Raw genomic sequence first — 14,081 nt, 5'->3', positions numbered from 1 at the left:
TTAGAGCGTAATAAACACTATTAAATGATTACATGATTAAAGCCCTTTCACCAGAAGTGATTCTGATATCTACAAAATCCTTCTATATATTTTTTTTTATTTGAAGTGATTTAAATCAGTGTTTTTTTTTTTCAAGAAAATCAACCTGATTTAAATCCTTCCACATTGTTTGGGTGGTTATTAGTTCAATATCTTCGTTCTGTATCAGTCCTTGTATTTGCAGTATCTGAATCAAAATTAATTTCACTATTGGGCGTGGAGTCCACAGAATTTTAATACATAATGTTTTGATTACTCTTTTATTCGACCAAAGCACATATTTCCTTAATTTAAATTATGTGACACTCAAAATGTAGGTCATTCGTAATTGTTTTCAAATTCCTCCCGGACGCCGGACATTAGGCTAAAATGTAGGACATGTCCTGGAAAAGAGGATGTCTGGTATAGCCCTAGATCTGCCATTACATGAATCTACTAGTGCCATTTTACAGTCATGATTTAAAACATGTTGAAGCGAATATTTCACCCGCACGGAATTTTTGTTTCGTGGCTGGCAACACTGAGTGAGCGTGAGATGCGAAAAGCAGTTTGCAAAGAGCAGGCGCTCCCGGAGCTTCGTAAGAGGGTGGTTGTTTTCACGACCCAATCCCCTGGACTTTGCTGTAGATGAGAATCGATGGGGGTGTTTGAGTCCATGTGATGAAATCGTAAGCATACTGAGCATGTTTAGAGGGGAACACACTTAGCAAGAGAAAAGAAGCACATGACATCAAGAAAGCAGCTTAAAGTACGTTACAGAGATAGTTGGAAGGTCAAGTACTTGGTTACAAAGCGGATTAGGCATAGCCGTCCGAAAGGGAGGCAGTTGCCCCCCCTAATACTCTCACTTAGAAATTTAGTGTAGATAAAACTTATTACGGTTATTAAACAATATTATTTTCCTTAAAAAATAATGTATTTTCAATGTGACGAAAGTTCCCAGCAACTACGGCGGGTTTATTTCCTATATAATTGGACTCGCACTTCGTTCTCCAGCAAATTACTTGTTATTAAGACCGTGTTACACCTATGTGGTAGCAGAATAAATTGGTCTCACACTGGAAGTGAATAAATTATGTGTATACTCTATCCCGGCTATCTCTGGAGGAAGCGAACGAGAAAAAGTCTCTGCCCAAGTAGTGACGCGAGACGGCTCCACCAATGAACATGTGAGGGAACGGGATTGCATTGAGTGGAAAGCGGCTGCAGTTACCAGCCTTCGCTCTGCCACTCGATTCCCCCTTCCCTTCTCTGCTTCAGAGGTAGCCAGGACAGAGTATAGTTGTTTTGAATCTGCTGTACGAAATCAAGTTTATACATGTAAATTAGTCTGAACCACAGAGAAGGAAAATAAAGGGGAGGGGAACAGAGAACTTTTGTGCCACGGAAGTTGTAATTTATCGGTGGGTCCGGACACACACTATATACGCCCCTGTTTAGTATCCATCAACACAATAGAACAATGAGATGGAATGAGGATTTTTCTTTCTCCGACTGGACTTTCATCAAGCCTTTTTTGCCCCTCTTAAGCAGAGGGACTGCGCACGCCTATGGGATTAGGGTAGAGCGGGGCAAATCGGCTAGCGGGGCTATTTGAATAAAGTAAGGTTTTGCACACATCACCCCCACTCACGACCGGATCAAGAAAGTGTGGGGCGTTACCCCCACACCCCCTATACGCCTTCATGGCGTGGTGCTATGCACAGGGGAACACTTTTTTACACGCTGTCCGGCTTCATAAGGGAGGGCGGGGTCTTGTTAACGTTTGTGGGCTGTACTGCTATTGATAAAACACTGCTGTCATCGCCCAACAGGGATGAGAAACAGCTGTGAAAGTTAAAAGTCTGTCTGAGGAAAGCTAAATCGCCACTCAACAAGAATATGCCAAATACTTAAAACAACAATACATCGGCGTCGCTGTAGTCACGTGAGGCTGCTGACCTCCCATCATCCCTAGCGGCAGCGTTACTCTCGTCCAGCCGCCAGTTGCAAGTGCGAGCGCTATAAGTACACAATATTTGTCCGTGTGAAGTTAATTTGTTGCGATTAGCCACAAGTTGCAGAAAAGCGACGGTAAATAACATAAATGCAAATATATTAGTTACATTTGGTACAGTTTTCTCATGATTTATCTTGTTGAATGTGCTATTTATCCTTCCTTGTCATTTAAATGAACATAGAATTTGAAGATGTGTGTTAATTAAATATAATATGGAAAATTAGCACATGAGAGGAACTCCAAAATAATTAAAAAATGAAACAGTGATAAGTCAATACACTAGGTTTGCACCAGTGAAGTAGAGGTCTCTAGAGCAAAAACCGAATAGGTTTTCCGGATGAAGCAAATTAAATCACTAGAATGGGAAGGGGCTGCAAGTTAACCCTAGCTTTCCCAAGGGGGAAGGCGGCTGTCAGACCTCACCACCTGAATTTTTTCGTTTCAACTGATTTTTTTTAATAAAAAATTGATAATAAATTACATTGTGTTCTCAATATTTCTGTATTACTTTTGTTCATAAAAACATAAACGTAAATAGGAGGCAAAATGCACTTGGAGGACCTATCAGGCGCCATCTTTAAATGCGTGTTATTCGAGACACTGATGTCAGTGATAGTGTACAATTGGTTGGTAATGATGGTAATTTTTGAAATTATTATAATTAATAAATGATGGACACATATAACAACACATAAAGCTGTGATTCAATAACGAAATGATTTCTTGAATTTTAGTGATAAAAGCAATGTGGACCCCATTAGGTAAGTAAGTTTCTCGTACGGCATGGGTAAGCTAGGGTTAAGAGTTTGCGCTCTGATTGTAAGATATCGCTGCTAGCTGTTAGAATGGACGATATTAGTGTGACGTCACTCTTCAAGACTGAGTCTAAACAAATCCGCACGTGTTTTTCCCCTATTCATATCCATTGAGTTTACCATTGCAAAGGATAACTTTAAGAATCGTGACAGCAGATATAAAACAAAATTGTGGTATGTATCATAAGTCAATGTAAAGATGAGAATTCGGAGAATACGTTGATATACTACACATATCTTACAGAGGAGAATGAAAAGAATAAATGAATTAGGAAATCGAGTAATCCGAAACGGCAGCCAATAGGCGGCGTCGCTGTAGTCACGTGAGGCTGCTGACCTCCCATCATCCCTAGCGGCAGCGTTACTCTCGTTGGCTACGAGTCGACGGCTGTGTTCGGAAATGATTCGGAAGCAGAATGGCCGGAATTTTAAAAGTAAAATGCATCTTTTTGATTTTCCAGTTATTCTTTAACTTATTCTCTGAAATCTCATCTTTACATTGACGTACGATCCTCATCACTAGAGCCCGGAAGTTTGGCAAAATGCCTCTTTTTATCTACTGGATATATTGATAAAATTTTTCCGGATATACGTTTTTTATGTTGTTTCGAATGTTTTAGAAGCCTTTTCATTTTGTCTATTTGGGACCCCACTGCCTATTTTTAATTATAATGCCTTTTTTGGCATTTTTCAATGAAATTGACCATTTTTTTAAAAAAAAAAAGTGTGTATATAAATTATTTTTCTCCCAAAAAACGTTGTTGACATTTATTTTTCTTCCGTTTATTATGTGAATAATTTTCGCCTTATTTAAGTAATATTGAACTCACGCATGTTTCCACATTGCTGAAGGAGAAAAGTGTGAGAGAAAAGTATTTCATGCTGAGTCAGGATATTGGCTTTCGGTTAACATTTCCTTCTGCATGATTGACTGCTGAAAACCTGTTGCAGAACGTCTGCACAATTACGTCATCACGTCCAGCGTCCGTGTCAGGACGTTATTGACAAGAAACAGCACTAATGCCCAAGGGCCTTTGCATGCATTCCAAAATCAAGTTCTCTATCTTTAGTTTAGTTCTGCACTTTGGAGGGAAACGATCGTGTATTTGTCATCATGCCGAAATTTAGTGTGCCATTAAGTGGTAAGTTACATGGTTACGTGCGTGAATTTGGTGAAAATTGAAATGCTCTTCCCAATGTAGATTTGAACATTTTGCCAGAAATTATAGATAAAAGTAAGCGACTTCCAAATGTGCCTTTTTTTTTTATTTTGCCTTTATTTTTCATTTTAGTGCCTATTTTCCACATTATAAATGCCTTTTTGCCTGCCTATTTTAACGAAAATAAATGCCTGAACTTCCGGGTTCTACTCATCACAATTTTGTTTCATAACTGCTGTCACAATAATTAAAGGCATAGTCCACGCGTTTACTTCGTTAACGTCCAAGAACTGAAGAAAGCTGCCGGCACGAACGTGGGTGGGGTTAAACAGCGGGCGAGTTGTTTTCGTCCAACCACACTCAACCTTCAGCCAATGGGCGCAGCTGTCATTCTGCTCGTCTACTCCACGTGGAGTCTCAGTCACATGACTGCGGATACGCTGTTGCCGTACTTTGCAATTTGAATGTAGGGACCGTGGGAAGATGCTAGAGCGCGGGAGGGACAAGGTGGCGTAGAGTAGATGTGTGGCAACACTGTGCGTTGAATGTGATGGTTGCAGCTGGTGGGCCCGCTCCGTGGACTCCAAAGTCAGCCGGTCGTTAACGAAGCTAGCGCGTCGACTATACCCCTTCAGATTAAAAACTCGTTGGTTTTGAATAGGAGAAAACCACGTGCCCGTTTTGTTTGGACTCAATTGTGCTCCGTCGCCTGCTGTGACGTCAGAACTAATATGGTCCATTAGGGAAAACTTCTCGTTCATTTTACTGCAACAAAAGACGCCGATTTTTCCTCACCTTCGCTCTTTCCCCTCTATCTCACTGGTATAGAATAGAATAGATTGGTCTTTATTTAAGCAGACGTGTTTCTTACAACCGACCCTTGTCAAAGATACAATAAAGATAATATAAAGATTATACAATTTTAAAATAATACATTGAATTGATTAGTATGTATACTGTGGAGTAAAGGTGACTAATAAGTCATGACTCATGAGTAGTGCATTTCGTGTGTGTGTGTATGGGGGTGGTAGGTATGCATTATATGATGTGTAAGTACAGTGGGATCCATGAGAATTACCGTGCAAATTGTCCATGACTATTTTCATTCATTTTTCTCTTAATCGTATGCGGTTTTAAGCGATGCATTTTTATGTATCAGAAGTTGTCAACAGCTTGTTTCGAGTTTTCTTTTAATTCTTGAATCTCTTATTGGGTCAAATAAAGTACACGAACATGGTGATGGACAATTTGCACGGTAATGCTCGTGGATCCCGCTGTACCAGTGCAATTATTATGATATGAAGGTTAATGTAGTTGTTGGGACAATAGAAGTTGTTTAGTTTTTACTTAAATTTATGATTGCAAATCATGTTAGTCAGTTTGTTCCATTCCCTAATTCCTGTAACAATGAAGGGCTTGTTCTATGTGGCGGTTTTATGTTCGGGGATTTTTAGAGTGTGTTCTTGCGGATATCATGTTCGACCGATGATCTACGAGAACATATCTTATCGGATAAGTATTTTGGGGATCGTTCTTAAGAGTGCACATATTACTTTTCTTGTCTGTGTAGAAAAGTGTTGATTTTGAGAGGAATATGTTTCTCCCAGTTGTGTTTCCCTTGTGTACGTACGAAAAGATAACTGACGTCAGCTGGAGCGACTGCGACGATCCCGAGGACGTTGCCCGGAGGAGTCGCAGGCTTTTGAAGGGCGACCCCAGGAAGTGCCCGGAAGAGAGGATTTCATACAAACCCTGCAAAGACGTACAAAAACTCAGGAACGCTAGGTTTGTGCATGGGGCTGTTCCTGTGTGCCTGGTTGCGGTTGTGATGTTAACGTGACTGAAGAAACTGCTACTTACGACGAGCAGCATCTATACAAAACCACTGCAATGCTTGGCAATTTCTTGTGCTGAAGTTTAATGCATTTTTACTCATTCATAGTTGCTTATAAGATCACATCAGTCTAGTAAGACCAGGAAACTCTTACTAAAATATTGCTGACTGATATGCATGTTAACCAGGACTCGGAATTACAGGTTCTAGAAAGTGTGCTTTTAAGTTCGTAAAATACGCTATGAAAGTCATAAAATATGTTCTAAACATCCTAAAATATGTACTAAAGATCTTAAATTAGGCTCGAAAACTCCTGAAGTTGGTTCCAAAAACTAAAAATTTTTCAAAATTCCTGAAAAATAATGATTAAGTAAGTACATTCGTTAATAACAAAATTCCAAAACAACTGTAACAAATGATAATAACAACCAAATATTTATTTTCTAACCAAATTTTCATTTCTGTACATCATTTTCAATAATCCACTTGAAGAATGAATGACGTATGTATAATATACTGCACATACATACCAATCTCTTTCATGTTAAACACAGTCGAACACCGCGTTTTGTCTCTGAGGATCAACTTATATGCTGAAAACGATCTTTCCACAATGCAAATTTGAATGCTGAAACGTTACTTCGCAAGGCGTGAATGCCACGAAGCACCGAACTAACTCGAAAGTGAGAAAGACCACACGAATCAGAAGTTTGCACTTTGGACTGTGCAGGTAACATTTTGGTTTGTTTAGAGCTTTGAAGAAATCATTATGGACTTGGAGGTCCGCAGAATTTTTTCATCACCAAAGAGAGCAAATGCCTATGTGTGATATGAAAATCCCGTAAAACCTTAAAAAATGTATAAAAACAAAAAAAAATGGTTTGATTTAGGAGCATAAACATAAAATAGGTTCTAAGAAGCAAAATAGCTTATTTTAGGCGCTTTTTTAATGAAACCCTGACGCAACTTGTTATTTCTTATTTACCTGCAAAGAAAAAAATAGGTTAAAAAACTAAAATACGAGTTCTAACTCATCATTATTTTAAAGTTACACTTAGTTGAAATAGTACAGGGAATGGGGCTTTCAGTTTTTCTGCGCATGCGCAGGAACTACAGGACATCTTACTGCGCATTTTTCTCAGCAGCGATTAACGTATGAAAAGAATTGCAAACACATCGGTTATCTGGAGAAGGTTCTTTTTCCATGCCTTCCACAGAAACAAGCTTTCCATTACTTTTGTAAATAAATCATCGCTTTTGTTCTTTTAATGAGTTTCCTGGTCTTTATTATGTTTGCAGGCTTAGAAGTGCCTGGGACTAAGTGTTAGCGCATCAGAAGCCAGTGTAGTTGCTTTTCTTTTTTTCTCATCTACAGAGTTGTAACAAAATAGTTATTTCGTTAACAACCGTTTACTAAACAATGTGTTTTCCTTGTGTGTTTGTACCTAACACGAATAACTATGCATGCCTCGAAAGAACTATTGGCATCACTAAACGTGAAGTAATTAGCCGCTCTACAATATACACTTCCCGCCAACAAGTTTCGTGCAGACATACGACGGACAGTGACATTGCAAGAGTCCTTCGAAATGCCGAGAAGCTCTTTAAGCCCCGGAGGGCAAATTAATTTATCTGGAATACCTGCATACATGTTCCCTGTACGTCGGTTGCCCCTCTCCCCCGACATACACACACTGTGAATGTGACAATCAGATGCTCAAATGAGCTCTGGGTGGCAAAGGATTAAATCGGTGTTGCTTGCAGCGTGGAAGCAGTCACGTGATGACTACGTATGTCTTTCAGAAGACGACAGCAGATCACTGATCGGTTGGAACTGTCCAGAGCTGATGAAGCCATTACCAGTGCGTACTTACAGATCGGTTAGTTCATCGAGCTCTCCAGCCTAAGGCCCTCTTTGGACGAAAGCATTTTTCTTAACATTTCTGCCATGAGCAAAATGCTATCGTGTAAAGTGAGAAATCTTATGGCATATTTCATGGCATTTCTCAAGGATAGAACCCGTCCTATTTCCGTATCATTATTCGTAGCATAACCAGTCAGAAGCGATCTACTTCTAGGTCACAAGTGCACATGTAATGGCGGTCGCGTGAAATGTAAACAATGTATTATCACTTGACATTTTTGAAAGACTATTCAACCGAGAGGAGCAACGTTTCCTATAAAACGGTTTTAGGTACAAAGCAAAACTTTATGACGTATACAGTACACGTATTGAAAAACACTTTCGTTGTTTCAATTGTAAACTACTGCACTCCGCATAGATGGTGCAACTCAACGTGCCTTTCGTGCTGTATATACAGTAAAACCTCGTTAATCCGGACTTCGCTTAATCCGGACAGGCAAAAGAAGAAGAAGAAAAAAAGCAGAATACAAGGTTTTAAATGTGGCTAGAAGTCAACAAGAGAACTTCGTAAAGAAAAGGCAGTCAACCACTGATGACATTTTGTTTCCCGCAGATTTTGTACTGTACTGTATAGTGTATTTAGGCCTATCCCCTTTAAATACACCATCATATACATGTTTTGTTGCTATAAACGGACTTTTAATGCACTTTCTACTGTTCTTTTAGGTTATTTCAGTTAATCCGGACTTTCTTAAACCGGTCAGACTTCCATGTAAAGCTGCTATAAGATTTTTGGAAGCATTTACATATCATTTATGCTAGCAAAAATGTTAAAGGAAATAATTCCGTGTAAAGTAGGCCTAAACAATTAGGAGCTAGAGAATTTGTACATTATGTATTGAACTGACATTTAACTTCTGCCCTTTCGATTTCGTGAAGGCTTCCATCTGTGTAACACGGCCGTTACATGATGAAGGCTGTTCGTTTAGGCCTCTGTGACTTTCAGACGCTTCTTGGAGCACGTTCGCAAGCCTCGCAGCAATCTTGTTTGAGTTTTCTGCACGCTGTAGTTTTTATGCTTTTTGCACGTGTGAGAAGCAGAGAGGCGTATGCGTAGGTCGTGCACCTCCCCTCCGCCCAAACCTCGCGTCTATTGAAAAATTTGTTGCTCTTGGTTTCCCCAGGCAAATACGCCCTTTTCCCCTATCTCTGAAGGAAGCGAACTTTTAGTTGTTTTACAATTCTCTGCGCAAGTAGTGACGCGACAGGGGAAAAGCGACTGCAGTTACCAGCCTTCCCAGCAGCGTATACTGCTTCACTCTGTCAACTCGATCCCTCCCCTTCTCTGCCGCTATGCGCGGCATTGCTTCAGAGATAACCTGGATAGGGTATAAGAAACGACAAATATGTAGTGGACATTGGACAAGCATTATTATGGTATTATTTACATACAAGTGAACCCACTGATCGACATGAAACACTGCACTCGTGGGGAAGCACTTAGAGTTCAAGTCCACTTTGTGCACAGAAAGGCTAATCGAGACAGGGTTGTTGAAGGTCCAAGAATTTTAAATAAATTCAATTCCGGTCCAGGTGAGAAATTCAGCAAGCGTAAAGAATCATTTTATCTGTACAGTATTTCAATTCGGTCCAGGAACCTTTTCCCGGGTCAATTTAAATACGATCGAGGAATCTTTCTTCTGAATGAATTTAAATACGGTCCAGGAACCTTTTTTCAATGTAACAATAGGCAACTTGGACCGACTTTAAATTTTGCGAGAAAAAAGGTTCCGGTCCTGTAGCAGGTGGCAACCTCAACAAGGTTTAGCACGGCGAAGCCTAATGGTTGCCGCAGCGTCCAATCGAATGGGTCTCCGATTCCCTGCCTCTTCCAGAAATGCGAGCGAAGGGTGCATTTTGACAGCACAAAGTCTTGTGTACGACTGGACAAAAATCATTCGTGTAGCAACGCAGCTTTTCCTCCCTTGAAACTCCCACAACTGGAGGCGAAATGTCTGGGTTTCCTCAAGTTCATTCTTTGGCCGGCCGGACTTTAATCGGTACTGAATTTATTTGAAATTGAAATGTGTCGGCACTGAAAATCGTAACTGGGACGTCTTGATTACACGTTGATAATGTCAATACGAAAATAATAATAATGTTAATGCAGACCAGCAGAAACAGTGGCGGGTCCCTTGCAGAACTGAACAAGGCAGCCCTTCATAAGTCGAGTGTCATAACTTTATCCTGTAGTTTCCAGTATGCTCGATCTTTACACATACGTAAATTGAACGACAATTCAACACCATTGATATGCAAGAACAAATAAAATAAATGGAGGTACTTCAGAAATACTTACAGGAGTAGGAATAATAATAATAATATGGTTACATTATACCTAGCTTGTGACGAATCCCACCGTGTAATTTTCACATACTAGATGGTACCACATGGTGTCTACTCACCGGGAATTCCTTTAATTCCGGAAACTATGCGTGAATTTTTCTCCGTAGACGTGAAGAATTGCAACTTTTATTAATCCAAATCCCATCATATTTATACATATTTATAAATGCCCTGAGGCACGTTTTTCACAATCTAGCTTTTATTTTAATCGAGGAAGGAAAAGAAAGCTGCTTGGAGAATAAAACAGAATTATCTCAATCTGCTTCCTTTGTTAGTGTCAGCACTCTATCTGGCAGACGGAAGATTGCAACATTTGGTAAATTTGTGTTTCAAATTCTTATACAATTAATAATTTTTCGTGGGTTAGTATATCCTGTAACATTTGTGACTTGTGTTTGTAGATGTATTTTGAGTCAGTATGTGAAATGGCAACTGTAAAATCCGCATCTTAAATTAAATATTTGGAATATGTAACGTTTAATTTAATTTGAATTTTTTTGATGTATTGGAATCACACAGACCATTTATATTGTTAAAATATTTGTGTGTGTGTATGTGTTGGTCGTGAGGGGCTGTAATGCGTAAGTTTGAAATAGAAAAAACATCCGCTTCTACCCTTGAATTTTTTGAAAGTTCGCCTTGAAAACCTGGAAATATACTTGAATTTTATCATGGTCCTAGAGTGAACACCATGTACCAGCTTCAAATCTCAGATCAAATATGACTTTCTGTTGGAGGGTAGACATGCTCTTCTGGGTATGCTGGGTTCCCGATATTGTTACAATTGTGTAACCATTAGATATGGCTGGCTAGGTATTGTTGCTACAGGCTTCATGTAAGTATTGAAGACATTCTCGTGCATTTTTGCCACGGTACACGTGGATTTTGATCCACAATCGCTGTTCTACCTTTGTATACATGTTTTAGGGCAGTACATAAAATGGTGTTCATTTCAACCTCGCACACACACAACAGAACTCGCCGCACAGACCACTTTTGGTACTCCACACATCGACATGGTCCCAACTGACAATGCTCACTGCCTGATAGCACATGCACAGTGTTATCACCTCTTCCTGACAGTGTTGCCACTTTTAAATTTATAACCCATGTAATGTGTCAACTTCAGGTTTTTGGCGCTCAACTGGGTTTTGTCGCAGTTTAGTGTTCTGGCAAACTTATGTCCCTAGTTTCTTTCAAAAATGTCACTTACGTAATGCAGTTAGGTTTCGAAATATTTCACATAACGTGCAAAATACATCTTAGCCAACAAAATGGAATCGAAATCGACAATCTTAAAAATTGCTTTAACAACAACAAGGTTGATTGCTTTAAATCAGGTTGGTTTAAATCACGATTTAAAACAGGTAATTTAAGGAAAAATCACTGATTTATATCACTTTCAAGAAATAATTTATAGAATAATGTCCATAAGGATTTTGTAGATATCAGAATCACTTTTGGTGAAAGTATATTAATCTCGTAATCATTTAATGGTGTTTATTAGGCTCTAAGAAAGGAAACAAAATACATGTACTGATGGTGTGAAGCTCATACGAAAGGAAATGTAACATGTAAACTGTAAACACACTTAAATTTCTTTTCAATATTTCTTATAGGCAAAAATAGCAAACGTTTTGTGTAGAATAATGTACAAAATACTAATCATGTGAAATCATTGTCATTAAACTGCAAATAAACATGGCAGCTGATATTTTGCAAACTATTATTAAAAGATGCCAAAATTCAGTACACAGACTATAAAAAAATATTCTATCTTTATATAGTACGTAAGGACGTTTTATTTTCACTGGAAGAAAAGTTCCTGAAATTATTATACTTTCAGTTAACACATTCAACAAACGTTTGCATAATAGGTTCAGAAACAGAAAATGTATATTTATGTATGATTTTTTATTTGCGTTTTAATCAAAGTGTTCATATATTTTTACAGGGCTGTTTACCAGAAAGTCTTTTTACAATAAAACATGTATGGTGCCAAAAACCATACAACCAATTATAAGAGTTTTTTTAAATTAAAAATCGATTAAAATCAATAAACATCATAAATTATTTTTTTAAATAAAAATTATAATTTATATCCACCCTGTACAAGAATCTTGAACTCGAAGACTTCAAACTTATGCATAATGGAAAAAAAATATTTCGTACCTTATCACTTGTTTTACGTATGTTACTTGTCAATATGTTACGTTATAAACTTACGTGTTTTATGTAAATTAAATTGTATTTTCGTTTACTTACAGGAGGAAGACGCAATAGGCAGTAGTGCGGCGAAGAGGTGAAGATGCTCTCGTGTGAAGAGTTTTTTTCTTTTTTTTTTAGTTTTCCTATGATATGTGTAAACAGTGCTATGTAACTTTGTAATGCGCTGTAATCCCAACATGCGGTGTTGTAAGCTTAACCTCTCGTGTAACATTTGGTAAATAGTAGAACAAGAGAAGATACAGATCCGCTTTTACGAACTGTTGTGTGCTTCGTGTAATTGTAAACCCAACGACTGCATGTACGAAAAAACAAGAATCCTTTTTATTATTGTCCATTATTACTGTATAATTGAAACAAGTGTCTCTCAATCTCTCTTATGGTTAAATGTTACTCAGTAATAGAGAATGTAGACATTAGATTGACATTCCTTCGTCGGATCTTCGTATTTTAATAAAAATAGATTAATGAGAAAATGTACGTCATAGTTGTCTGCCATATGTATTGCATCGGTTTCAATTATGTACTTCCCAGGTTTGCTCATAACTTTTTTTCGCTTTTCATTTGTCCATTCTATCTCTGAGTAGTTTTCGGTCATTTTTAAGTGCTTGGAAAGTCAATGTGCTTAAGTAAGTTGCAGTATTATATTCAAAAGTGTTGTCTGTTAAATTAATTGGGGTTTTCAGTTATTAAATATGACAATTATAAATGTGGTATGCGTATGGTTTAATCACTCTTGAAATTTCTGTGGTGAACTGTAGATACTTTTTCATCTTGTTTGTATGTATATCAATATCTTTCTTTTAATTTAGTTTACATTTTAAAAATATGTCCGGGCGATAAGAAATGTTGTTTGCAAACACTTGTTTTCAAACGAAATTCAGACTCAGTTTGTTCCAAAATGTTCTGCATTCCCAAGGATTCGATTAAGAGAATAAGCAACCATCTGAATCGTATTTTATAGCTTAAATCAGTATATTATTGTCTCGTAATTTTTCCATATTGCCTTATTTATTCATGAAGAAATTTCCAATCAAGCCAAAAGGGATGCGTTTCATTTGAAAAGCATATAACATCTAATTAATATTTCCAAACACACAAATAAAATGTGTAACCAATGTTTCCTGGTCTGGGCATGACCTAACAAACTTTGAACCAGCGCAGAAGAGGGTTTCAAAATATGAACTTTCCGAAGGTTACTACAGGGAATCTATTGAAGAGTATATTACCCAACCGATTTGTGGAATACAACGTAGTGTACAGAAGAAATTGCAACTTGGAAGACCAGATACAGGATGTACACTATTTGATGTTATTGTAGTCAAAATTTTGGAACGATTTTTCTTGCCTTGGAGTGTGAACGTGTCATTGTAAGGGTTGAATTTCATACCGTGTTCATTTAGTAGACAACATGGAGTACAAAGGATGATAATGCTATTGATTTTACAGTAAGATAATGCAAATAAAAGACAAATGGAAACACTTTTATATTCATTTCTGTATATTATTTACATTTTAGCTAGACCTATCCTACATGTAAATATGGAAGGAGCGTTCAGATATATGAGAATTTAGTTTTCTTGCCTCAGGTATCAATATACGAAGGGGTTTTGATAAATCTCCGGCCTGACAGGAAAAATGTTGGAATAGATTAAAATCCTTTAAGTATGTTGTGAGTCAATGTTCCAGAACATGTTGTGCAAAATTGCAGACAGATGTTGCTAGTAATATTTTTGTG

General features: G+C 37.9%; 1 protein-coding gene across 3 annotated transcripts in view; it reads left to right on the top strand.

The window, feature by feature from the left end:
- Window positions 1-13,823, top strand: part of LOC145981260 (uncharacterized) — a 220,706-nt gene extending 206,883 nt beyond the window's left edge. For 2 of the 3 annotated variants that reach the window (XM_083114414.1, XM_083114413.1), the window contains exons 5-6: window positions 5,621-5,798; window positions 12,385-13,823. In XM_083114414.1, coding sequence (XP_082970540.1) covers window positions 5,621-5,798; window positions 12,385-12,400 — 194 coding nt within the window. In that variant the 3' untranslated portion in view covers window positions 12,401-13,823. The remainder of the gene's footprint in view (window positions 1-5,620; window positions 5,799-12,384) is intronic. The other variant, XM_083114415.1, reaches the window with a different exon arrangement.
- The last annotated feature ends 258 nt before the right edge of the window (window positions 13,824-14,081 follow it).

The sequence above is a fragment of the Lepisma saccharinum genome, chromosome 29 (assembly GCF_977018435.1).
Source record: "Lepisma saccharinum chromosome 29, izLepSacc3.1, whole genome shotgun sequence".
NCBI classification, from domain to species: Eukaryota; Metazoa; Arthropoda; class Insecta; order Zygentoma; family Lepismatidae; genus Lepisma; species Lepisma saccharinum.
The sequence above is the reverse complement of the archived record's forward strand: the minus strand, read 5'-3'. Positions and strand labels throughout refer to the sequence as shown.